The 26,517-nt window shown below is 31.3% G+C and overlaps 2 protein-coding genes across 2 annotated transcripts; both read right to left on the reverse strand.

The window, feature by feature from the left end:
* Positions 1-2,355: 2,355 nt before the first annotated feature.
* On the reverse strand, positions 2,356-3,187 carry LOC129288923 (factor Xa inhibitor BuXI-like). The gene has a single exon (XM_054925736.1). It carries the CDS (start codon positions 3,116-3,118, stop codon positions 2,537-2,539), a length of 582 nt encoding a protein of 193 aa, XP_054781711.1. The 5' UTR covers positions 3,119-3,187; the 3' UTR covers positions 2,356-2,536.
* A 15,912-nt stretch (positions 3,188-19,099) lies between these two features.
* On the reverse strand, positions 19,100-19,915 carry LOC129288827 (trypsin inhibitor DE5 alpha chain-like). Its single transcript, XM_054925596.1, has one exon. The coding sequence runs from the start codon at positions 19,840-19,842 to the stop codon at positions 19,261-19,263; it is 582 nt and encodes a 193-aa protein (XP_054781571.1). The 5' UTR covers positions 19,843-19,915; the 3' UTR covers positions 19,100-19,260.
* Positions 19,916-26,517: the final 6,602 nt, after the last annotated feature.

Below are 26,517 nucleotides of genomic sequence, written 5' to 3' on the forward strand. Positions count from 1 at the left end.
CCAAACTTTATTATCATTGAGCGATATCCAGTTAGTTTAAACGATCGGGACGTAAATTTCTAGTTCACGTTGTATAGCTGGTGCTTTTATTGTAAAGGGGCCAGAGTTACCGCAGTAAATAATGATAGCGATTGTTTTCTCGCTTCAAGTCCAAATTCAAGGTTGCAATAATTGGAGGAACATAACAGAACAAAAAGAAAAGAAAAGAAAAGGTGGGGTGACATGAGGCTTTTTGTAATAATTACAGGCCCATTGTTATTAATTTTTTTTAATTAACTTGTAAATTTTCTCAAATACAAATATAAAATTATATGGACTCTTATCAATAAACAGACTTTTTATTGTAAATAATTGGACGTTTCTGATTATTTATGAACTTTCTGTTGTTAATTGTATTTGGCTACCTTGTAAATTTTCTAAGTGCAAACCCACACAGACTCTTATGAATAAAAGGACTTCTTGTTATAAATAATAAGACTTTGCTTGTTACTTGCAGGCCTTTTGTCATTAATTTTCTTTGATTACACTCATCAAGGGTGGTTCAGACTTTTTACCTTCAAAAATAATTGCATTTGGGGCCCTTGGACCTGCAAAGAACTATCAAAATCTATTGGGCCTATTGTGTAAATATGTTCCTTCGATGGGCCTTTGATGTGATTCTCCCAAAAAAAATGTGAAAGCTATGATTGATCATAAAAGAAAAGTAACCCTTAAATTACATTTAGATTCTCCAAGAGATTAATCTCACGGTCGCTAAGTATGGGAATATATTAGACAATTAAAAAAAAAAAGAAAGAAAAGAAAAGAAAGGGACAAGTGGGAGGTTCTAGATTGAATTTTTGCATACTAATCGTGATTTTTTAGCAAACCACCTGGTATCCTACGCTAACAAATCGACTAATTCAGATTCAAACGTGTAGGCCCAAATAGAGGTAAACCTTACAAGAACTTTTCTTTTTTATCTTTTTTGGTTGGTAACAAATCACCTAGTATCTGAAGCCGATAACTTCAACTAATTCATATTCAAACATAGTCAAGTCCAAAACAAGGATAGCTTTTCCAACCACATTATCTCCATTTCCCTTGCCACAAGTATTGACTGCAGGAATTGATTATTAATAAGCTTCAGGGCCGTGGCCAATGAAACGGCCGCCTTAGGCCTGAAAAAAAGTCCACTTATATCCTGTAATATTATTATCTTTTTCGTTGAGCATTAATGTTAAGATCAGTCATATGACAAAATAGATTAAATGAATTAGCTACATTATCTATTGGAAGTGAAATGATAGAATTACTTGATTATAAACATTTAATATTTGATTTTGCAGTTCAAAAGGCTAGAAAAGTGATATGAAAATATATAAATAATAATACTTTGAGCGTCTTAGATAATTTTGCCTTAGGCTTTAAAATCCCGTCATGCGGCCCTAATGAGCTCATATCCCTTCCATCTGAGCCAACGTGTGAATAATTATAATTCTCTAACCCAAGAGGTATGTGATCTAAAAAATAAATAATCATAAAGAAGTGTAAGATATTTCAATTTTCTTATTTTAAATAATAGAAAGAGAATGAGAATAGTTTTAAAAAATAATTACACCTGAAACACTTATCTAAGTTTTTTTATTTAATATTTTAAAGAAATGAAAACAATTTTAAAAATAGAAATCCAACATAAGAAAACATCTCCTTAATTTTGAATCATGTATTGTTCACGTTGTAATTCGTGATTTTATTGAGATAGAGCCAGAGGGACTATCTCCTTAACAGATTTGTCCCATTATTATCATTCATCAAAAATGATTGCAAACAGTTTCATGCCTTAAGTCTATAAATTTTCGGTTACAATAATTGGACTAAGATATAAAAAGTGTGAAAAACAAATATGGCCATTATGAGTAAAAAAGAATAATAATAGATAACAAAAGTTGGTTCAATCGATAAAAAGTTTGGCTTATAACCCACGATATGAGTTCAAATCCAATTACAATGTAATGACTTTATCATCAAAGATCATAGCATTATTGACTTGTCCTACAATTAATAAGTGAGTTGATTGATCAGGCTATAAGTTTAAAATATTGAGATTCCCTCGCTCATGGTTAGATAAGAACAAGCCCTCTCAAGACTCAACTTGTTTACTTAGAGCAAAAAATTACAAAATAAAAAGGATCAAAACTTAATCATCATAGAGCAATATCTAACTAGTTTAAAAAATCGGGGACTTAAATTTCTTGTTCACGTGGTAGCTGGTGTTTTAATCTTTAAGCAATTTGCTGATTGAGATTGTTTTCAAGCTTATATAAGTTTTAAATCATCAATATATTGTACGTATATAGATTACAGAGAGAGGAGGAAGAGGGTAAGCCTCTTGAGATATATAGTTTTATTTATTTTAGACCTCAGATACACAAGGGGAAAAGTAAGGCACATGAAGCATTATTTCATATATTATTTGATAAGTGCAAGGAGTTATATAAACTGCTTGCAACAAGTTGTTGCTTCATCACCATTTCGATAGAGTAAGCTCTTTCATTCAGCAGATGGATGATCCAGCTCTGTGAAACACAACAACTAAAGGGTTGTTATCATCAACAACCAAACGCCTGTTTCCTTTCTCATCCCTGGAAATCCCAAGAGCATGACAAGAATATTCCTCATCGCTGGGACAGAACACCATCTTATACGTCGTACCATGATGGGTCCGAATTTTAAACGAACCACGCACGGTGTTTTGCTGCCCGGCAAGTTTCACTTCCCTTCTCTCATCTTCTATGCCCACAATCGTCCATTTCGCCGGTGTCTGGGCACATTTTGGGGGTGCAACGACCGTGAAGTCTACCCTGAGATTTGTGTGGAGATGTGCGATTCTGTATGGAGATGAAAGTCTGGTGGGTAAACCGTTGGATTGTTCAGAGGGGGTCTGGACAACAGTAATGGGGCAAGATTCCCCTCCGGTAGCGGCGAGGCCGATGCCACCGCCGTTTCCCATGAGAGCTGGGAGGATGTAGTATTGACCGCCATTTCTGACGGGGTTGCCTTCAGTGTCAATCACCAAATCAGCTTGGGCTGAGGTGAAGGCGAAGACAAGGAAGAGGGCAAGCAAGGCGGTCTTCATTGCTTGAGATGATTTGGCTACGAGAGGATAAGGTTTTTTCCGTGTGATGTGGTGGTGTGTAAACGAGAAGATGAAGGGTTTTATTTATAGACACACTTGATGATTTGGAGGGGTAGTTTGGATATTCGTTATTATTTACATTAAAGTTATAAGCTAGTTAATTAATTTCGAAGCTTCATGATTGGAAAAAATAAGTTGGTCCCAAAAAAAAAAATTATTGGGAGAAGTAAGACAAAACGCGGACAGAGATAGATTGGGCACTTGATTAATCTTTCGAAACTCTGAACTCCGTCTAAATTGGTGAGGGATGAAAATAAAATGGATTAAAGAAATAAAAATAAAAATAAAGTTTCTATTTTAGCATGAGAAATTGATTACACATTATTTTGATATTCCCTCCGTTCAAAAATGTAAGTTACTCCCTCCATTTCAAATTATAAGATACATTTGGACAAAATTTCACATACTAATAAACCTCATTAAATACACTTAACAACTTTAACTTTCAAAACAAAAATATAAACTTTTAAAAATACTCATCATTTATTATATTGAAAAGAGAAAGTATGAAAATTAATTATAGAGAGAAAAAAGATAATATTAAAATTGGTGCATTTAATGAAACCTTAATCTCCCCAAAGTGTCTTATATTTTGAAATGGAGAAACTCTTTTAAAAGTATCCTATAATTTGGGACGGGGGGAGTATTTTTTAAGAGGTTAGATAAAAAATATATAAAGCATTTTTTGTGTTTGAAGGTATAATCATTGCCTCTTTTTCAAAAATGTTCTCTTTTTTTTTTTGCCAATTAAAAGAGCCCAAATGAATAAATCACTTTATATTTAATTTAGAGTGAAACATCTTATTAAATAAGGGTAAATATGAAAATATTATGTTAGTTTGAAGATAATTAACTACTTTATTGAAAGTGAGACTCGATTAAAAATACCTCATATTTTTTAACAGAGGGAGTATTATTTTTGTATGGGGAAACTCAATATCACAAATCACCACACCTTCCACAAAATTATGATTTTCAATCTGATAAATATGGATAATCTATTTTGTTGCCACTCTTTCCAACTAAACTGGCTTCATGTGTCATTTCTTAAAATTAGTCATATAATTATAACGAAGCTTATATAAACATATACTGATAAGTGGATATTTTACTTAGATTTATATATTTTTCCACCCTTTATTTATTTATTAAATAATTAGAGTAAACCATCTTAGTAGGTGAATCCTGACCCCTGACGCTTATCTAATTGGTTGGCTCATCGTTTTTATTATTGATTTTATTTTGTGTTATAAAATTAAATATTAAATCTTCTTTCAAAACTATTATTTTTTTATTAAATAACAAAATTATTGCTTTCCCTTGAGTTCGACTGCTGGAATACTCAAAAAATTATGACTATATTAATTCCTTACAGTAGCAGAAGTGATCATATACTATCTCACTCCCAAATTATAAGACAAATTTGGAGGTATTTTATTGTCCTTGTTGAGATACAAAATTGAATAAAAGAAAAGAAGATGAATAACATCGTGAATATTATGACTGAAAGTAAGAACAATATAATTCCCTCAACCAAATCCGAAAACCACTTTGGGGTGAAACATGAGGTGAGGACATTTGTTAACTTCCCTATTGAGATAAGACTTAATCCCCTAACCTCTAATAGAATATGTAACACACCAAAATTTTTTTTTTAAATAATTTAACTCAACCATAGTTGGGTTACAGCCACCCAACACATTTTTATATCAATAATTTCAATATAAAATATTTTATAATTGGCTTCAACTTACACACTATAACATTTCAGATAAATTTTTACCTCCCACATGCCATTAGGCTAAACCACATTTGTCCATCCTTATACTCCCAATAAGTAAACTAAATCACATTTGTCCATCCTTATACTCCCAACAAGTAAAATAAGCAATTTAGTAAATTTTCAACACAAGCCAGTTATTTGGCCTTATAATCATGCCATTTTAACCAATCCAAAGTAAACCAAATATTAAAATTACAGTCATCCAAATTGTACCAAAAATAGAAATAGTTTGAAAGGCATGATTACATTTATATATTCATATAATTGACAATAAACAAAAAGCCCTAATATTGGCAATATAACACATTATAAATCATAAATTAAATACCCAAAAGAGACAGTGGATCTATACCACTAAGCCTCTGGGACTCCTCCACGTGTCACTCGTGGCTCTTCTCCTGAAAATTGTTAACCACATAATGAGACTCAAAAGTCCCAGTAACCAAAGCTAATTTATGATAGTGTATACAAACAGTTAAGTGTGTGCTTACTAAGTGAAAATTAAAAATAATATAATTCCAACAAATATAAGAAATATTACAATATACACAAACAACCATCCTTATATCTCTCCATTAACCTCGAGCCATAGCCCTCACTCGGTGCTAAATTACCCGGCCAAAGGTAAATTAGCCCGAGCCCTTACAAACCACCTATTGAGCTCCAATAGAGGCGTACCACATGGCACATAAATACAACAATATAGCAAGTCTCCCAACACCTCCCACAATAATCAAACAAATTCATAATAATATTGCACAATTATATAATATTACAAAATTTATAATTTTCTTAATAATCACCCAATTAACATGAAGTAACACAAATCATAAATTAAAAGCATGGTTACCTTGTGGCTTTTTCAATAAATTATTCCTTAAAATTTCTCTCTCACCACAATCTTCACCAGTAATACAATCTACAAATAACATATTATTTATAAATATTAGTTTCAATTTTTGACACTAATAAAATAATTCTAATAATAGAATTAAAAATAAACATAATTCCTAATCTCAATCTTAATACAAATCTAGAGTAATACTATTAAGTAAAATTTTTAACTCCTCTTTTAATTATCAATAAACATTAATGATCTAAAAATCAACTTCTAAACTAATTTCTATTATCAAAATTTTCTTTTTATTTTATAAATTCGTACCTAAAATACCCAAAAATTAAAAATTGAGTCTCTAGCTTAGAATCATAATCCTATAGCCATAATAATTCATTTCTCATCCCAAATAATCATCTAAACCTCAATAAATCAACATATATTTTCAGATCTAGTTTAGAATTTGATCCATAAGCCACAAATTCAAAGATCATCAATAAATTTATACTCTAGAACATTTATTATACTACTGACAACCTCAAAAACCATATTTATTCAACATAAATTCATCCCTCTTCCAGATCTTAAATTTTCTACCACTACAAACTTAGAAACCAAAGAAGAAGGATGACTAAGAAAATTTTTAGAACACTTACTTAGTCTTGAAAAGCTTAAAATCACACCCTAAATATCCTATTAAAAACTCTTACTTTAAAAATTCAGATCTTCCGCACCGGCGACTCACGCTCACAGATGCTCTCTCTGATCGCACACGAAAGAGGAAGGAAATGAAGGAAAATGAGAAGAGAATGGTGGTTTTTAAAAATGAATGTGGGTCCCATAATTTTTTTTTTCCCTTTCCTCTCTCTTCTTTCCTTTTCTTTCTTTTTTACTATTTTACATGTAATCATTACGGCTGCCGAAAGCAAACTTGTTTTTCTTCTTATTCTTCCTTTTTTTTTTAAAAAATACCTTTTCTTTTTTTATTATAATAATAATTTAATATTATTTTTTTATTATTTTTTTAAATTTCTATTAACCCAAATTAACTATTAAAATTTAAATTGGGATATTATAGAATATGATGCCCTTTATAAAGATTTGAGATCATCAACAACTAAGTGATTAACACTAATCACTCCTAATATTCCAGCAGTCCCAAAATATAAGATAATTTTACAAAAATAAGATTTTATTAATAATGCTTTTTTTAATGTTACCTTCAAGTGAAGGAAGGATTGAAATAATTGTAGTGTAATGAATAAATGTGTCGGGATATTTTTGAAAGTTTATAGTTTTATTTTAAAAAATAAGTTTGTGAAATGTCATCATTGAATTTTATTTATATACATAATCTTACCTTAAATTATCTTATAGTTTGAGATGAGTAGCATGTCCTAGTTTTCCACTATTGTGGGGCACAATCTGTCTCCCATGATTCCCCTTCGATTAAACGTTGTCGCTCCAGTTGTGCGGTCGTGGTGAACGCAAAGGACGTCGGGTGAATGGAAAAGATATCACCAAATTTTTCATAACGTACATGTTCAAAGCCCCAGCTCAAAATTATTTTATCTGTTGTGAATTTCTAGTTATAATAAAGACTTGTTTTCCATAATACCCCTTTAAAAATGATAAAGAAGTTAAAACTTAAAATGTTATTGTATTTCCATGCTAGGTAATGCCAGAATGTAACTTAAGCAGGGGCATGAAAGGTGTGGAGCAATAAATTTTAATTAGGAGGGGTCAAGATTACAAAGTAAAAACATTCTTATAAAGAATTTCAATAACTTGACTTTTACAAAAATAAAAAACTTTTTCTAGAAAAAAAAATTTCCAATCATAATCTTTTGACTTTTAAAAAAGTATTTTTGTGGTAAATATCAAACACAACATTCAAGGTATCTTGACATTTTAATAAGTATTTTTGTGGTAAATGTCAAACACAACATTCAAGGTATATTGACATTTTTGTTACAATGCTTTACAAAGTTTGTTAGTAATTCTTATAATTTTATTTATCAAATGTAAAATAAAACTAAAATTAAATGACATTAATACAAGCATATGTAGCATCACCTCGATGAGAATTAGTATATTATATGATAACTATATTTTCAAGAAATGAAGTAGTTGCACTATAAATGCATAAAAGACTACATATAGAATTTAAATGAGAATATCTCTGGGCCACTATAATATGCTAAGTTATTCCCTTCTTGTCTGAATCTCACCATTTTCAACCACTTTATTGGAAATTTGAAATGCAAAAATATCTCATAATTCATCGTTGCGCTAATAGGAAGAACCCATGGCATTAACAATCTTATTCAAGTTTTGAAAAAATGAATGTACATCAACTACTTTTTTACTTGTAGCAACAAGAGCTATATATAATTGATAAACTAGACAATGTACATTATATTTTTAGGGGGAAAAAAATATATAAATCCTACATTTTATTTAGAAAAAGATTAAAAAGTTAGAGAGTCATTCCTCCCCACTAGACATGAAGGTCTTGGGATAAGAAGCTCTTGCCGCAAGCATGTCCTAGAGGATTGTAAATATCATTGGAAAACAAAAACAAAAACAAAAAAAAAGAAGGGAAGAAGTGCTAGTTAAGATAGCAAAATCTTATTGGAGATATGACAAAAATGAAAAACGAAGTTATATATATTTTGACACATGACACTATCATATACTCTAGATTATGAAATATATATATATATATATATATATGAACATTGTATTTTGTTGGAGCCCTAATAAGTAAATAAGATAATATCCATAGTAAAATAAAAAATAATAAAAAAAACGAAAATAAAAATTAATTTATAATAAGAAAATATAAAAAAAGTTGGGTACGAAGATAATGAAAAAAATATAATCAAGCTATATCACAATATAATAATTGAAATAATCAAAATAATCTAATATAATATTATGATTTGAAGGTTTCAAGATAATATAATTTAATCTTAATTGAAGATTTCAAGATAATCTAATATCTAATATTAAGATTTGAAAATTTTAAAATAATATAATAATAAGGATATAATAACAGGAAAGATAACAATTAATATCCAATCTCTAAATAATAATAATAATAATAATAATAATAATAATAATAATATAAGAATATATAAAATACTAACATTGATCACAATAAGATTGAGACATTGGAGAAACCCTAGGTGTATGGATCAATATAAAGTAAAAAAAAGGTAGAGCATAGGACAGTTGGAGAAAGACTCAAGCAGGTAGTTGGAGAGAGACTCAAAGAAGGAAGAAAAGAGGAGACAACAAAGATTAAAGTTGATTGAGATTTATAGAGGTAAGTCCACCTTTCCTTAAGCCATAGATATGCTTGTACATTGGTAGAAGACTTCAAAAAGTTGGCTCTTTAACTCGAGTCTTAAATCCTCCAATGTTCATCTCATACTTTTGTCTCCATGTGATTGTGCCTCCAATTATGACCTATGCCTGGCTAATCTTTTTATCATTTAGTCTATTGGCACTAGTTGGTAAAATCTAGTCTGAGTCATGCCCGAGAACACTGTCCTTAAGAGCTATTCCGTCACACCGAGTTAATCGCGCGGCAACTCCCTAAGATTAAATAGACTCTTTCTACTAAAAGTAGGTACTCAGAACAACAAAAATTCACAGAACATACTCAGGTAACTACACAATAAACTAATATGACAGAAGAGGAGAGAAAAGCTGAGAGTATCAAGGCTCTCTCTGAACCTGTGGTAAGCATTGCCTTTTATAGACAGATCTTATAATGCTGGGCAATAAAACCACCTTAATCACAATTAAAAAACAGTTTCAAATAATAATGTTGTTTAAATTATATGTTATAAAATAATAAATAAACTTAAATAATAATTAATATTATTAATTTATAATAATTCCTTTTGAAATACTAAAAAATATTTATAATATCCAACAATCCCCCACATATTTCAAAAGGAAAGAAAATTTTCTTGAAAACTATTTTATACAAATAATTTATAACTCCACATAATAGTTTTTAAAACTTTAGAAAAAATGCCCAGTTTGTTTGATACCACATTTAGCTCACGCGTGAGCAATTGCATTTAAATGAGCCCACTTTTCCTCTAAGCTCATTTGCTTGCTCAAGCTCATACCTTAGTATACATTATTAAGGCCTCCATTCATTTGAGCAATATGGGACTTTCCTTTTTGACACAATTTCAACAATCCCTCACATGTGTCAAAAGGATCACTATCATCTGAGTTATTCACGCGGAAGATAATCACTTCAAGTTTGGTGTCTTTTGACTTGAACTAAATCTAGACCAATAAAACTTAACACACAAAAAATTTGGTGTAACTTTATTATTGAACTAACAGATCTTGGTTATGTACTAGAGGTTTTATCAGTCAGATTATACCCCCACAATTTTCATTATTAACACAGTTTTGCACTTTATTGGCCATGTGCATGCCTGGTTTTAACAAATGCTCTAGAGATTTGGCCACGATCTCATGGAAGCGACCCCACTCTACATTTGTATAGGTGTTTTCATCAAGTGTATCTACAATGAATACACCATCCATAAGGACTATAAACCATTAAGAGCTTTCACTCAACCTCCAATCAATGTATTTTAACACTTTCTCAAACCATTGGAAGGGACAAACAATTTAGTACTAGCAGAACTAACAAGTGACTTGTTCTTACCCATTGAACCTTCTTTATGGGATCTCCAATCACAAAGGTTGGGTTGCCATCACTGTTAATTTTAAATTGGCTTAAGTTCCATTCCTCTCGACATTTGAATAATTAAAATTCTTCCCTAAGGGCTAGTTAATGTATCCATCAGATTTACATCTGATCTCACGTAATTGATTGAAATAACTCCCTTTTTAACAACTTAATTGTATCTCAATCGATATTTACCTATGTCATCATGCTCTTTACAATAACTATTGCCATTTGGCAATTACAAATCATCGACATGGCTTGTGTTGGTTTTACTCATAATAGAATATTCATTGAAAAGTTTCTTAACTACTCAGCCTCATTATTAGCCAACTTCAGAGTAATAAACTCTGGCTCAAATAACATTTTATTTGGCTACCAATGAATTTTTTCTCATTTGAATATAAAATTCAATTAACATCATTGTATTATTTTAATACAATGGAAATCCATTATTCATGATACCAATATTTATGGTATCTCTCAAAGGAATTGACGTATCCTCTCATGAGACTATTTTATATGCTCAATCTCCATGCAACATAACTATATCATGGGATTAACATTAATCAATGCAACAAACTCTCTAAAGTTTGTATGTGCATATATAGATTGAGCAATAAAACCATCCCATTTTCATTTTTAACTATGTTAGCATTATGAGAATACTTGTTGACACTGAGTGTCAGATTCTTCAAAGTAATAAACTCTATGATCCTGTTATTATATTTATATTCATCACCACTAAGGGTGGATAATTACTAGTGGATTTTCTCACATAAATAAATAATTCAATTAATATCCATGTATTTTATACAACAATGATCTACTATTCACAATCCCATAATTTAAAAAAATATTTTATTTTTCTCATATGGACCATAACACATATAAATAAATCATTATCCACAATAATGAATATTTATGCCAAAACAAATAGATCATGCACCTATTTAAAATAAATTTGTTTACACTAGATAAATAATTAAATTTGTGCCATCATAACGCTTGTTGCAAGCCACACAAAATCACATTTCTTGCATTTATGCAAATAACAAAGCCTCCATGTAATATTTTCTCTAAATCACAATGTAGAACTATCTTGGCATTTATAAAATGAGGCTAACCATATGGCACAACACAATCTTTAGAACAAAGCATAATAATTTTGCTAGACACCCCTATATTTTCAAATATATTTCAACCACATGTATGAAAAATATTTAAATATCTTTCATAAATTATCAATAATAATTCTAATTAAATTAGAATCTCATCATATAACCTTCTCCCATTCTAATTAAATTATAATTTCTCATAATTTTTAAATCCACCATAAACATATTAACTCCCACACATGCTCCCATATTATGGACAAATCAGCAAAAGCCTTCTCATATCATGTCTCCAATAATATCACCAAATAAAATGATGAAACACCATATGTGTGTATCACATATTCAAGCTAATAATTTCAGAACTTCACTAGAGTATATATCAGCTTTTCAATGGTAGTTTGAGAAGCCAATTCTAGCATTAAAAATATAGACTCGCAAGTCTATTCCATTAACAACAATTTTCCAAAAAAAAAAAAAAACAAGAAAAACGCGAACCGAAATTCACTTGAATTTATATAATAAGCAATCAATAATTGATTAAGCTTAGCAACCTTGCAAATTAAATGTCAACCAACCCAAGAAGGAAAATCCAAAGCATAAATGGGTTCCATATTTTTTTCAAGAGCATATATTCAATTGTGACTAATCATGATTATGACAATCATAGTCATAAAATAGATCACATATCAACATTTGCTCCCAAAATAATTCAACCCCTTTAATGGCATTAATTATTTATAAAAGCCAATAATATCTCACATTAGGAACGATGAATCGTAAGCCACTAATGATTTAACTAGGAAAAGAATTTCCAAAATACGCATAGTAAAGACCTTCATTTGTAACCATGCATTGGAGATACCTCAATGTGATTAAATAATAAGTTATTCCTCAATCAACATTTACGTTGCATGATATGCAGAGTTGCAAGTTTTGCAGTTTCACCTCATGAAGCAAATAATAAAGAGACCAAACCACATAATTGAGTACTCTCGAAATACTCACAAACTGGCAAGGCAGAAAACCAAGACGGCTGAAATAATCTCTGGGCAACTAGTTTAGCAATAGTAGATCCACATATCTCTTTCATTGGCTTCCATCAATTTGAATCTCCACACTAAATGGTGTGCCCAGCTATCAACGTGAAGTTGTTCCGCTAGTATTGTGGTATGCATCCCGTGACTTTACACCTAAAACGATGTGCATGTGCTCCTATACCAAATTATGCTCATAGACATCATTGAAATTCACTCACTCATCGTACACCTCCATTGGATCTAAACCCACCAAGCTTAGTATAACTAAATAAGACTAGCATGATGGAGATAGCTCTCAAGATTGTTAGCACTAGCTGGTGAAATCTAGTCTAAGTCGTGCCCGAGAACACTGTCTTTAAGAGTTATTCCGCCACACCGAGTTGATCGCACTAAGGCTTCCCAAGATTAAATACACTCTTCCTACTAAAAGTAGGGACACAAAACAATAAAAATTCACAAAATATACTCAGGTAACTACACAATAAACTAATATGATAGAAGAGGAGAGAAAAGCTGAGAGTACCAAGGCTCTCTCTGAACCTGTGGCAAGCGTTACCTTTTATAGACAAATCTCATAATGCCGGGCAATAAAACCACCTTAATCACAATTAAAAAACAGTTTCAAATAATAATGTTGTTTAAATTATATGTTATAAAATAATAAATAGACTTAAATAATAATTAATATTATTAATTTATAATAATTCCCTTTGAAATACTAAAAAATATTTATAATATCCAACATAGTCTTCATGTGTGAATTAAATTTTCCTTTTCTCATACCATCTGCCATAGTAACGTGATGTGAGATTTCAACATGGACTTGAAATAATTTCGAATATTTGCATATGTTATGTGGCAATTTCATTTGCATAAGGCAATTTATAAAATTCCTAAAGAAGTCTTTGCGATTATGGGATTTGATATGGTGAGTGAATTTGGACATATATTATGCCTACAAGTATTCATGAGAAATTCCAAGAAAACAACCTTAAGGTTTAAATCTCAAGTGAGTGTTTATCAGATCATTATTGCATCTATCATAATTTTATCATTTGTTGTGTGAAACTTTCAAAGTCTATACAAGCTTATAAATTAATTAATTAATTTATTATCCTGTACATAGTGATAAATTATCACATGTACATAGTTTTGAAATCATCAATTGTGTGAGATTCTCAGAGTCCTCACAAATTCACAAATCAAATAGCTTCTCCTATACAGTAATAAATTATTATGAGTATATATTTCAAAATATTTTATCCTTAAATAAAAATATAATTTTTTCCTAAAATAAATGTTTTTGAAACGTGAATGTACGACATCTTCATAAATTCTACTAAAATATTTTTCACAAAATTATCTCTCAAGATCTTTCTACAAATAAAGAAATAAAATATTTTCATAAATAAAAACTAGAAACCAACATTAAAATTATTTTATGAAAAATTCATAATTAATATTTTTCCTAAAAAATTCCCAACAAAGAGACACGCATTTTTACCTTGAACTACGTGGGCTTTGATCTTTTAAAAAAGTACACTGACCCTAGGGTGTGATCCTAGGTCAAGTTCAACTTATAAATAAATAAATTTTTTCCTTCTTAATTTTCTTACTTTTTATCTTATTTTTATTAAGGATAATTAATATATTGTTAAGGCTACTTAAATTTATATAGTTAACTTAAGGTAACCTTTCATATGAATGGGTGTTGTGGGGTGTCTAACAACTTTCTCACTTACAATCGACTCCCTTACCTTTTTCTCTATACGTAGACTACATGTCAAAAAAGTTTTCCAAAATTACCTCTTAAAAATTTTAGTGACAACTCCTAAACATCTATTTTTTATTCAATTTTCCTCCTTGGGAAATTTCGAATTGGGGCAACAATATATATTCAAGAGAAAATGACAGTCAGATTCTAAAAGAATGAATTAATGACAGTTAGTTCCTAGACAAAATTTTCTAAAAAATAAATTATAAATATCAATTTTAACAGTTACAAACAGACATTCATGTTATAATATAAACTTGTACTTGCCTCAATAAACTATTCACCATGACTAGTCTATTGATAATAGTCTGCCTTAAATCCATGTTTATATGAATGTGACTTTACACTGTCAAGAGATAGATATTTTAGGCATTTATACCTAGCGCATAAAACCCCTATTTTCCATCAAATCTATTTAAGGAGGCAACTGAAACTCTTCGACACCTTCAATAAATTCTTTTGTCAAGTATCCACATCTTGAATCTATTCTATCATACATCCATCTACAACTTTCTAGAGCATCCATTATGCTCCCTATTTTATTTCTAGATTTATTTATACTGAGTTTCATTCAATATACAACTCCATATATAAACGAAAAAATTCAAGAAATATAATTACAAATTAGCAAGTCAAAAACATCATAACGTTATAAGCATATGAACCAATAGTCTTCAAACAAGAAAATATTCGCATTGATCTTGTCCTTTGTGTTGGATCCAAAATATAATTAAAATAATAATTATTGGGGGTAGTACAGAAATTGTTATGAGGTGTGAAAGGAAGAATTTGGGTTCTAAAATAGGTTGAAGTAAGAATATCAGTATGAGTTACACATAAAAAACCTAATAATTTATATTAAATTAAAGTTTTAGGAAAAACTAATATTATACAGTTTTATTTACTTTATGACTATATTATTAATACAAATGGGATTGTAGATTTTAGAAACCATTTGAATGACCTGCCACATAATATAGCAACAATAAAACTTTAATTATTCAATTGAATATTTGGTAAAGAAAATGTCAGACATGTGAAGTGCATATAGTGATTTTATGTAAGACAATAATTTTGATTAGTAGAGAAGGAAAACAAGATTACCCTTGCCATGAGATTCTTGAAGAAACTAAATCAGTTCTACTTAGAGACTAGAAGGTGTATTTGTATTTTAATTATAGAGATAATAATGTAATCGAAGTTCCCCTCTACCTTATATTTTAATTAGCTAATTATTGTAAATAATTTCCAAACTAAAAATTTATAAGACCCCACGCTTCATCATTTTTACTTTAATTATAATCATTAACATATTATTCTAATCAAATAATATATACTTAAGTAATGCAAATTAATTATAAATATATATAAATATATAATTTATAATAAATCAACAAAAATTAGTATAAATATATGTTTATTTCAATTATAATTAAAATTGACATTTGTGTAAAATAAAAAAATTTAAAATTATATAATTTCATACAAATTAAATATACTCAATATCCGGGACAAATAGTTAGGATGAAATTTAGAATAGATTTGAGATGCATTTGTGACTCTTGATATTCCATCCCAAAATTCTGTCCCAAATTTCTTGCTTTCTTGTTGTGAGCCGTAAAATCTATTAAACTTCAACTATTAATCCAATTACAGAAATTGGCAATCAAGCATTGCTAACACGGACCCCTCCTTTTTGCTCATTCAAACTACTAATTTCACTGAAATCACATCCCAATAAGCAGGGAAACCAACAATTATTAATAATGTCATGAAGCACCGGCCATAACTCAGTCCGCTTAAATTCATGAGGGCTAGCATAGAGAAAGAAACATTTCCACTGAACATCATCATTATCCAAAACAAAAGACAAAAGACAAAATGGCGAAACTTCTTGTGTTTATTTAGCACAATAATATTAATATTGCTTTCATTTCACATAAACCAAATTCCACCAACAAAGCCATCAACATCAACAATCTCAACATTTTTGAAACCCAAATTCTTAATAGTGTTATCTGAGCACTTGCATATGAATTTTTGTCATTTATTAATCATTATCTTTTCAATGAAACCTTGTCGCCACATCTGTGCGGTTGTGGTAAATGAAAAGGACGGAAACCCGTCAGTGAAAAAGATATATCATTTTGTCCTTCACATAATAACTGAGAGTTAATGAATGACGCTAAGTTTAAATTTGAGACTTCCGTTTGAATTTGGACACTTTGTCACTCATGTTTGGATCAGAATAAGTCCTCTCATCAACTTGTTAAGTATCTTTTCATTTGTATTATTTACATATTAAATTTACAAAATTAAAAAAAGAAATCCAAACTTAATTTTCATTGAGCAATATCTAGTGAGTTTAAACGATCGGGACTTAAATTTCTAGTTCAAGTTTTATAGCTGGTGCCTTTATTGTAAAGGGCCAGATTTACCGCCCTAAATAATGATAGCGATTGTTTTCGCGCTTCAAGTACAAATTCAAGGCTGCAATAATTGCAACAACATATCAAAACAAAAAAAAAAAACAAGAAGAAGAAGAGTTGGGGGGGGGGAGAACATGAGACTTTTTGTAATAATTACAGACCTATTGTTATTAATTTTCTTCAATTAACTAGTAAATTTTCTCAAATACAAATATAACCCTCTATGGAATCTTATCAATAAACAGACTTTTTGTTAAAAATAATTGAACTTTTCTTATTATTTAACTATGAACTTTATGTTGTTAATTGTATTTGGCTAGCTTGTAAATTTTTCTAAGTGTAAACTCACACGGACTCTTGTAAATAAGCAGACTTATTGTTATAAACAATTGGACTTTGTTTGTTATTCATTGGCCTTTAATTGTTACTCCTCTTTGATTAACATACAGCACATATACATACACTCATCAAGGGTAGTTCAGTCTTTTTACCTTCAAAAATAATTGCATTTGAGGCCTTTGGACCTACAGAGGAATGTCAAAATCTGTTGGGCCTACTTTGTAAATATGTTCCTTCAATTGGCGTTAGATGTGATTCTCCCAAAAAAATGTGAAAGATATGACTGATCATAAAAGAAAAGTGACCCTTTAAATGGTGCTCAAATTCCTCAAGAGATTAATCTCACAGCAGCTGACTATGGGAATACTTTGAACAATAAAAAAAATTAGAAAAGAAAAAGGACAAGTGGGAGGTTCTAGGTTGCATTTTTGCATAATAATTGTGATTTTTGCAAACCACCTGGTATCCTAAGTTAACAAATCCAACTAATTCGAACTCAAACATGTAAGGCCGCAAGCAGAGGTAAAGTTCCCAAGAACGTTCTTTCTGTATAATAAATCACCCAATATTTGAAGCTGATAGTTTCAACTAATTCATATTCAAACACAGTCAAGCCCAAAATGAGGATAGTTTTTCCAAGCATATCATCTCTATTCCCATCGCCACAAGGATTGAACCCAGTAGTTGATTGCCAATGAGCTCATATCCGTTCCATCTGAGCCAACGTGTGAATAATTATAATTCTCTAACCCAAGAGGCACGTGTTCTGAAAAATAAATGTAGTTTTAAAAAATAAATAAGCATAAAGCAGTGTAAGATATTTCAATTTTCTTATTTTGAATAAAAGAAAGAAAATGAAAATAGTTTTAAAAAATATTTAAATCTAAAAAAATTTATCTAAATAATTTTTTATTTTTTCCCAAAATTTTAAAAGTAGCCACTGTTAAAGACAGAAATGATTGCAGTCAGTTTCATGCTTCAAATCTATGAATTTTCGGTTACAATAATTGGACCAAGATATAAAAAGTGTGAAAAAAATATGGCCATTATGATTAAAAATGAATAATAATAGGTAACAAAATTAGTTCAATCGATAAAAAGTTTGGCTTATAACCACAAGATGAATTCAAATCCAATTACAATGTAAGGACTTTATCATCAAAGATCATAGCATTATTGATTTGTTCTACAATTAATAAGTGAGAGTTAATTGATCAGGCTATAAGTTTAAAATATTGAGATTCTCTCGGTCATGGTTAGATCAGAATAAGTCCTCTCAAGTCTAAACTTGTTTTCTATCTTTTTATATATTTTATAAAATAAAAATAACTTAGAGCAAAAAATTACAAAATAAAAATAATCTAAACTTAATTATCATAGAGCAATATCTAATTAGTTTAAACAATCGGGACTTAAATTTCTAGTTCACATTGTAGCTGGTGTTTTTATCTTTAAGCAATTACTGATTGCGATTGTTTTCAAGCTTCAAGTCCAAATTTACCGTTGCTATAATTGGGGCAGCATGTTGAAATGTCAAAAGGTATGACTGATCATAAAAGAAAAGAGTAAGTGGGAGGTTCTTCGTGGTACTGCTGAGAATAATTGTGATTCTTTTTTTTTATTCTTCCTTTTTATCAAACCATTAAGTCTGAAACAGATAGTGCCGACTAATTAATCGAGATTCGAGTCAGGTCTGACACAAACGAAATAGCCTTTTCAAGCACGTCATATGTTTTTCATACTTTCCAAACTGTAGGCGCAACAACTGGTTTAGAAATGCCTGTTTAAATAACATGTAATATTCAAGTTATACAATATTTTTAAACGTAATAATATATATATATATAAAATAGAGAGAGAGAGAGAGAGAAGGAAGCCTCTTGAGATATATAATTTTATTTATTTTAGACTTCAGATACACATGGAGAAAAGGAAGGCAGATGAAGCATTATTTCATATATTATTTTGTAAGTGCAAGGAGTTATATAAACTGCTTGCAACTAGTTGTGGCTTCATCACCATTTCGATAGAGAAAGCTCTTTCATTCAGCAGATGATCCAGCTCTTTGAAACACAACAATGAAAGGATTGTCATTATCAATAACCAAACGCCTGTTTCCTTTCTTGTCCTTGGAAATCCCAAGAGCTGCACAAGAATATTCTTCATCACTGGGACAAAACACCATCTTATATGTCGTACCACGATGGGTCCTAATTTCAAACGAACCACGCTCGGTGTTTTTGTGCCCGGCAAGTTTCACTTCCCTTCTCTCATCTTCTCTGCCCACAATCGTCCATTTCGCCGGCGTCTGGGCACATTTTGGCGGTGCAACGACCGTGAATTCCACAGGGAAATTTGTGGGGAGATCTGCGATTCTGTATGGAGATGAAATTCTGGTGGGTAAGCCGTTGGATTGTTCAGAGGGGGTCTGGACAACGGTAAGAGGGCAAGATTCCTTGCCGGTAGCAGCGAGGTCGATGCCGCCGCCGTTTCCCTCATGGGCTGGGAGGATGTAGTATTGGCCGCCATTTCTCATGCGGTTGCCTTCAGTGTCAATCACAAAATCAGCTTTGGCTGAGGTGAAGGCGAGGACAAGGAAGAGGGCAAGCAAGGTGGCCTTCATTGCTTGAGACGATTTGGCTATGCGCAGAGACGGTTTTTTTCTGTGTGATGTGGTGGTGTGGAAACGAGAAGATGAAGGCTTCTATTTATAGACACAATTGATGATTTGGAGGGGTAGTTTGGGTGTTCGTTTCTTATTTACATTAGAGTTGTGAGCTAGTTCATTAATTTCGCAGCTTCATGATTGGAAAAAAAAAAAAAAGTTGGCCAAAAAAAATGATTGGGAAAAATAAGACAAAAGGCTGATAGAGATAGATAGATAGGGCAGTTAATTAATCTTTTAAAACTTGTAACTCCGTTGTTGGTGAGTGAAAAAAATGGAAGGTATAATCATTGTATCTTTTTTAAAGAATCTTTAATTTTTTTTTATTTTGTTAATTAAAAGTACCATTAATAAATAAATCACTTTATGTTTATTTTAAAATGAAACACCCTATTAAATAAGAGTGAATGTGAAAAGATGATGTTAGTCTCACAGCTAACTATTTTATTGAAGGTAAAATTTAATTAAAAATGCCTTCTATTTTTAAATAGAAAGAGTATTATTTTCTATGGGAAAACTCAACATAAAAAATCACTACACCTCCCACAAATTATGATTCTCAATCTCCTAAATATGGTTTATCTATTTCCTTTTTACATTTTAATCATTTTATTTTTTATTTAATATATTTCATTACCACTCTTTCCAACTAAACTGCCTTCAAGAGTCATTTCTCAAAATTAATCATGCAATAATGAAGCTTATATACATATACTGGTAAGTGGATATTTTAGTTAGATTTATATATTTTTCCACCCTTTATTTATTTATTAAATAATGAATAAAAAAGATGAATATGGATAAAAGGCCTTACTTAATACTTTTGGTGTATTTTTAGGAAAATGTGATAAAATAGCTTGGAAAAGAGCCTAAAATGTAAGACTAGAGTGAAAGCCCAACAATCAAGCCCAAAAGAACATCTCCATGCGTGGACAACTCAACACAGATCTTATCCGTCCACAGGCGTATCTTATCCATGCACGGACATAACTTACAAAGGTGAGAACAAAGCCCTCTGAAACACAACCATGCACGAACATACATTACCTCCATGCAGGACCATGGGAGCTTTCTCTATTCTGTTCTTCTTTAGATTTTGTTTATGTTTTTATTTGAGATTTTTACTTTAAAGTTTATGAGTTGTTTCCAAACTCCCAATCAAGGTAGGGATTGGTTGGGATAGATTTTTCTTTTATTTGCTTATTTTATTTTCCTATCGAATATGAATTTTTGTTTATTTATATTTACTCTCTAGTTCTTTATTGCATTGTTATATATGTGGCTAGTATATAATTTGTTTGTGGGCTATTTGAAGAATTGAGATGTGAAGAGTTAGTCTAGACCTAAAGAAATAGAAACAAATAACTAAATTAAAAATAATTTAGGATTTGTAGTAGCTTAAATCATTGCTTCATGGTTTATTCAACATCTCAATAAGATTAGCAAGGGCTAATTCAACCTTAAATAAATACATCCTAGTATAGTAAGAGGTAATTAGGATACCTTAGTAATGATTGTTACTATAAATAAAAGGAAGATAATTAACTGAATTAGAGTAAACCATTCTGGTAGGTGAATCCTAATTCATGGCATTTGTCTAATTAGTTGATTTGTTGCTTTTATCATTGCTTTTTATTTTGCGTTATCCAACTGAATATTAAATCTCCTTTCAAAACTATTATTTTTTTTATTAAATGACAAAGTTATTGCTTTTCCTTGAGTTCAACTCCTAGAATACTCCAAAAATTATGACTATATCAAGCCCTTACACATGCAGGAGTGATGATATACTACCTCAGTATTATAAGATAATTTTGGAGGTATGTTATTCTCCTATTGAGATACAAAATAGAATAAAAGAAAATAAGATGAACAGCATCATGAATATTACGGCTGAAAGTAAGAACAATATGATCCCTCAACCAAATCTGAAAACCATTTTGAGGTGAAACATGAGGTGAGGACATTTGTTAACTTCCCTCTTGAAATAGGACTAAACCTCCTAACCTCTAATAGAATATGACGTGCTTTATAAAGATTTTAGGATGATCAACAACTAAGTAATCAACACTAATCACTCTTAATATTCCAACAGTCCCAAAATATTAGATAATTTGACAAAGATAAGATTTTATTAGTAATGCTTTTTCAATACTACCTTCAAGAGAAGAGATGATTGTAATGATTAAATGTGTTGGGATATTTTTAAAAGTTTATACTTTTGTTTTAAAAAGTAAGTTTGTAAGGTGTCATTATTAAATTTGATTAATATTGCTCGTCAAAAATAAAATGGGGTGTCGCGAGGCATTCCAGAGATGCTAGGCCTCAAAAGGATGGAAGAACCTAACTTCTAATCAAACACGAGAAACTTGGACTTCCTTACCACAGTTCACTCGAATGTGAGAATGCGAAGTAAAGAAAATTAATACAAATGCAGGGAAGTAGAGATACATTAATTAAAGAAATAAGTGGTCGGCTATATCGACCGTATAACAGAAAAATAAAGACTAAAACTTCATGATAAAAGGAAAAATAAAATAAAGTAAAGTAGTAGCCGTGGAGTCTGAGACTAGTAGTTTGTTGATGCTGATCTTGATCCTAGCTTGGTGCTCAAGTTCCATGATCGCCAGTTTCCTTGAATTTAGGAACTACTTCCTCCATCATGATTACTCATCATAGGTGGAGGGTGAATGACTTAGTGGCTAAGGCTTCATAAATATTTTTTTTATTATTTTAAAGTCAATTAAGTTGAGTTGAGCCTAAGCCTCCAAATTCACAATTTAGGTGCAAACAATGCCCCCACATAGAAATTGGCCGGAGCCTTCGTAGGCTAATTTTGTATGGATATTTCCATTGACTCCACTTTCAAGCATTGCATGAATAGTATGTCTTAGAGGACTAGCTCATTTCCGTTCTGATTGATAGTTGATCTGGTACTTTACTTGAAGGAAACTCTTGTGGTTGAGGATTAAAGACCATATGGTCTAGCTTGAGATCAACTTTCTCCACGTTTAGGACCTTAAGAGCTGATTTTGGAATTGGCCCTTCAAGTTTTTGAACTTTAAAGATTAGTCCTATAAAATCTAGCTACTACAGAGCCCCTATAGAGAGAGCTCTTATGGAAAAGGCCTTTACAAAGGTCGCATTTCTAACTTTAGCCCTTGTGGCATTGGCACTTATGGCTATAACCCCTGTGGTGCTGGCCCTTCTGATATTGACCCTTATGGTTCTAACCCCTGTGACTCTAGCCCATCAGTGTTGGCCCCTTTAATACTAGCCCTAATGGTTTTGGCCCCAATAGCTCCATTGGCCCTTATGGCTTCAGCCTTAGTGGTGCTAGCCCCTCTAATGTTGGTCCTAGTGACTCCGTTGGCCCTTATGGCTTCGACCTCTGTGGCACTGGCCCTTATAGTTGTCGCCCCAATAACTTCGACCCTGTTGACTTTGGCCCTTCTGGTGTTGGCCTCTATGGTTCCGGTCCTAATAGCTCTTCTAGCCATTGTGGCTTTAGCCTCTATGGCATTGACCCTTGTGACTCTAGCCCCTCTGGTGCTTGGCCCTATGGTTTCCATCCTAATGGCTTTGGCCCTTGTGGTTCCGACCCCAATGGCTCCACTAGACCTTATGGCTCCAGCCCCTCTGGTACTGGCCCCAAAGGCTTTGGCCCTTATGGTGCTAGCCCTTGTGGCTCTAGCCCCTCTAGTGCTAGCCTTAATAGCTCTGTTGGCCCTTGTGACTTCGGGCCCTCTAATGCTAGCCCCAATGGCGCTGGCCCTTATGGTTCAAGGCCTAATGGCTCTGGCCCTTGTGGTGTAAGCCCCTGTAATTCCAACCCCAGTGGCTCTACTAGCCCTTATGGCTCCGATCCTTTTAATGCTGACCCTAATAACTCTGGCCCTTATGGTGTTGGCCCTGTGGCCGAATGGGCCCCCTATTGAATTAGACCCGCCATTTATCCTTTGAGGGATATTATAGCTATCCTCATTGTTAATCTTCTAGATGTAAGAATGCAAAGTGAAGAAAATTAATATAGATGCAGGAAAGCAAATATACATTAATTAAATAAAAAGGTGGCAGGCTATGCCAGCCATACAATAGAAAAATAAAGACTAAAACTACATAATAAAAGGAAAAATAAAATTAAGTAGCAAAAGCAGAGTCTAGGACTGGTAGTTTGTTGATGCTGATCTTAATTGTTGAGAGAAAGCTCCTCTATTTATAGATAATTTTCGCTTTGTACCCAAGCCCCATGATTGCCAATTTTCTTGAATTTAGGAACCACTTCCTCCATCATGAGTAGAGTGTGGATGACTTAGTGGCTAAAGCTTCATAAATTTTTCTTTTAATTATTTTAAAATCAATTAAGTTGAGTTGAGTCTGGGTTTCTAAATTTATAATTTGGGTGCAAACAGATATATATAATCTTATCTCAAATTATCTTATAATTTAAGATGGGGAGTATATATTAGGGTGCCACTATTGCGGGGCACAATCTTTCTCTCAGGATTACCTTTCAATAAAACGTTGTCGCTCCAGTTGTGCGGTTGTGGTGAATGAAAAGGACGTCGCGTGAATGGAAAAGATGTCACCAACTTTTTTCATAACGTACATGTTCTAAGCCCCTGCTGAAAATTATTTTCTCTCTATTTTCTTGTCATAATGTTTTTTTTTTTTGTTCTTAAGTATTTTTCTGTTTTAAATTTCAAATCACAATAAAGACTTGTTTTCCATAATACCCTTTAAAAATTATAAAGAAGTTAAAACTTAAAATGTTATTCTATGAAAGGTGTGGAGCCATAAATTTTAATTAAGAGGGGTCAAGATTACAAAGTAAAAACATTCCTATAAAGAATTTCAATAACTAAACTATTACAAAAATAAGACACTTTTTTTAGGGGAAAAAAACATTTCCAATTGTAATCTTTTAACTTTTGAATAAGTAATTTTGAGATAAATATCAAACACAGCATTCAAAGTATCTTGAGATGTTTGGTACAATGCTTCACAAAGTTTGTTAGTAATTCTCATAATTTCATCCATCATCATTTTCAACCAAATTATTGGCAATTTGAAATGCAAAATATCTTGTATAGGAAGAACACATGACATTAACAATCATATTCATGTTTTGAAAGAATGAATGTACATCAACTGCTTTTTTTACTTGCAGCAACAAGAGCTATATACTATATAATCAATAAACTAAACAGTGTATATAATATTTTAGAGAGTCGAAATTATATAGCTCCCACATTATATTTAGAAAAGATTAAAAAGTTACAGAATCATGTCTCCACCGCTAGGCATGAAGGCCTTGGGATAAGAAGCTCTTGCTAAGCATGTCCTAGAGGATTCTAAATGCTGTTAGGGAGGAAAAAAAGAAAAGAAAAGGGGATCGGAAGAAGTGCTAGTTAAGCTAGCATAATCTTATTGGAGATATAACAAAATTGAAAAACTACGTTATATATATTTTGACAAATGACACTAGCTATCACTTACTCTGTATTATGATATATTTAAGAGAAAATGACTCTTAGATCCTAAAAGAATAAATTAATGACAATTAGTTTCAAGACAAAAATTTCTAAAAAAATAAATTGTAAATATCAATTCTAACAATTACAAACAAAAGTTCCTATTATATAGTATAAGAGTTATATTTGATACTTAAATACTTATTTTTAATTAAAATTCTTGAATTTGCAATTATCTATATCGATATCTTCAACTTATTTTTAAAAAAAATTATTGAGAATATAACTGTTATTAATTTAAGGTTTTGAGACATAACTGTCATTCTCCCTATTTTAAATTATTTTCTTTTCAGGTTTTTGAACCCAAAAATGAACTATTTTTACACCAACAAAATGTTAAAAATGGTTTTCTTTTCATCTAGCTATTAGCTTTTTAGTTTATTTCATGATTAGTACAGCTTAAGTGATACTAGCAGACAAATGTTTGAAAAAGATAGCCAGGCACGCGCACTTCATATGTGGACAAAAAATAGTACAATTATGGTATTACTGGATAACCATTGAGACTTTCATACTTTATAGTTTTTAATATTGTGATGTTTTTGTAGTGTTTTAATATTAATACAAATAAGCATCAATAGTTCGAAACATACAAATTAAATAAATAAAAAAATTCTGAAGGACATCCAAACTTGAGACCATGTATGTCTTGAAATTTCTTTACCTATCTAATGCCTAGGTTGATGATTTCTTATTTAAGATGTACGGCCATTTCGCAATTATTAGTATATGAAAGATATTCTAGTTTCTTCCATATTTACCTTTTCCCAGAAATAGCATTAAATTTATCTAAGGTCATCAGCACTGTATCCAACTTAGCTACACTTACTCCATAGAAGATAAAAAGATCATCCACGAACATCAAATGAGAAATAGAGGTACTCCCCTTGCCCAGTCTCACAAGCTCCCATAGCTTCTCATTAACTGCATCAACAATAAGATATGGAAATTTATCCATGCAAAGAACAAATAAATAAGGACAAAGAGGGACTCCCTATCGAAGTCCTCTCAAGGGATAAATCTTTTCCATCTTGTTTCTATTTCAAAGAACCGTGGAGCTCGTAGTCTTGATACAGTGAGCCACCACTTCAATAATGTG

This window comes from Prosopis cineraria, unplaced genomic scaffold (assembly GCF_029017545.1).
Source record: "Prosopis cineraria cultivar Desert tree isolate PC_DT_omini unplaced genomic scaffold, ASM2901754v1 PC12, whole genome shotgun sequence".
Taxonomy (NCBI): domain Eukaryota; kingdom Viridiplantae; phylum Streptophyta; class Magnoliopsida; order Fabales; family Fabaceae; genus Prosopis; species Prosopis cineraria.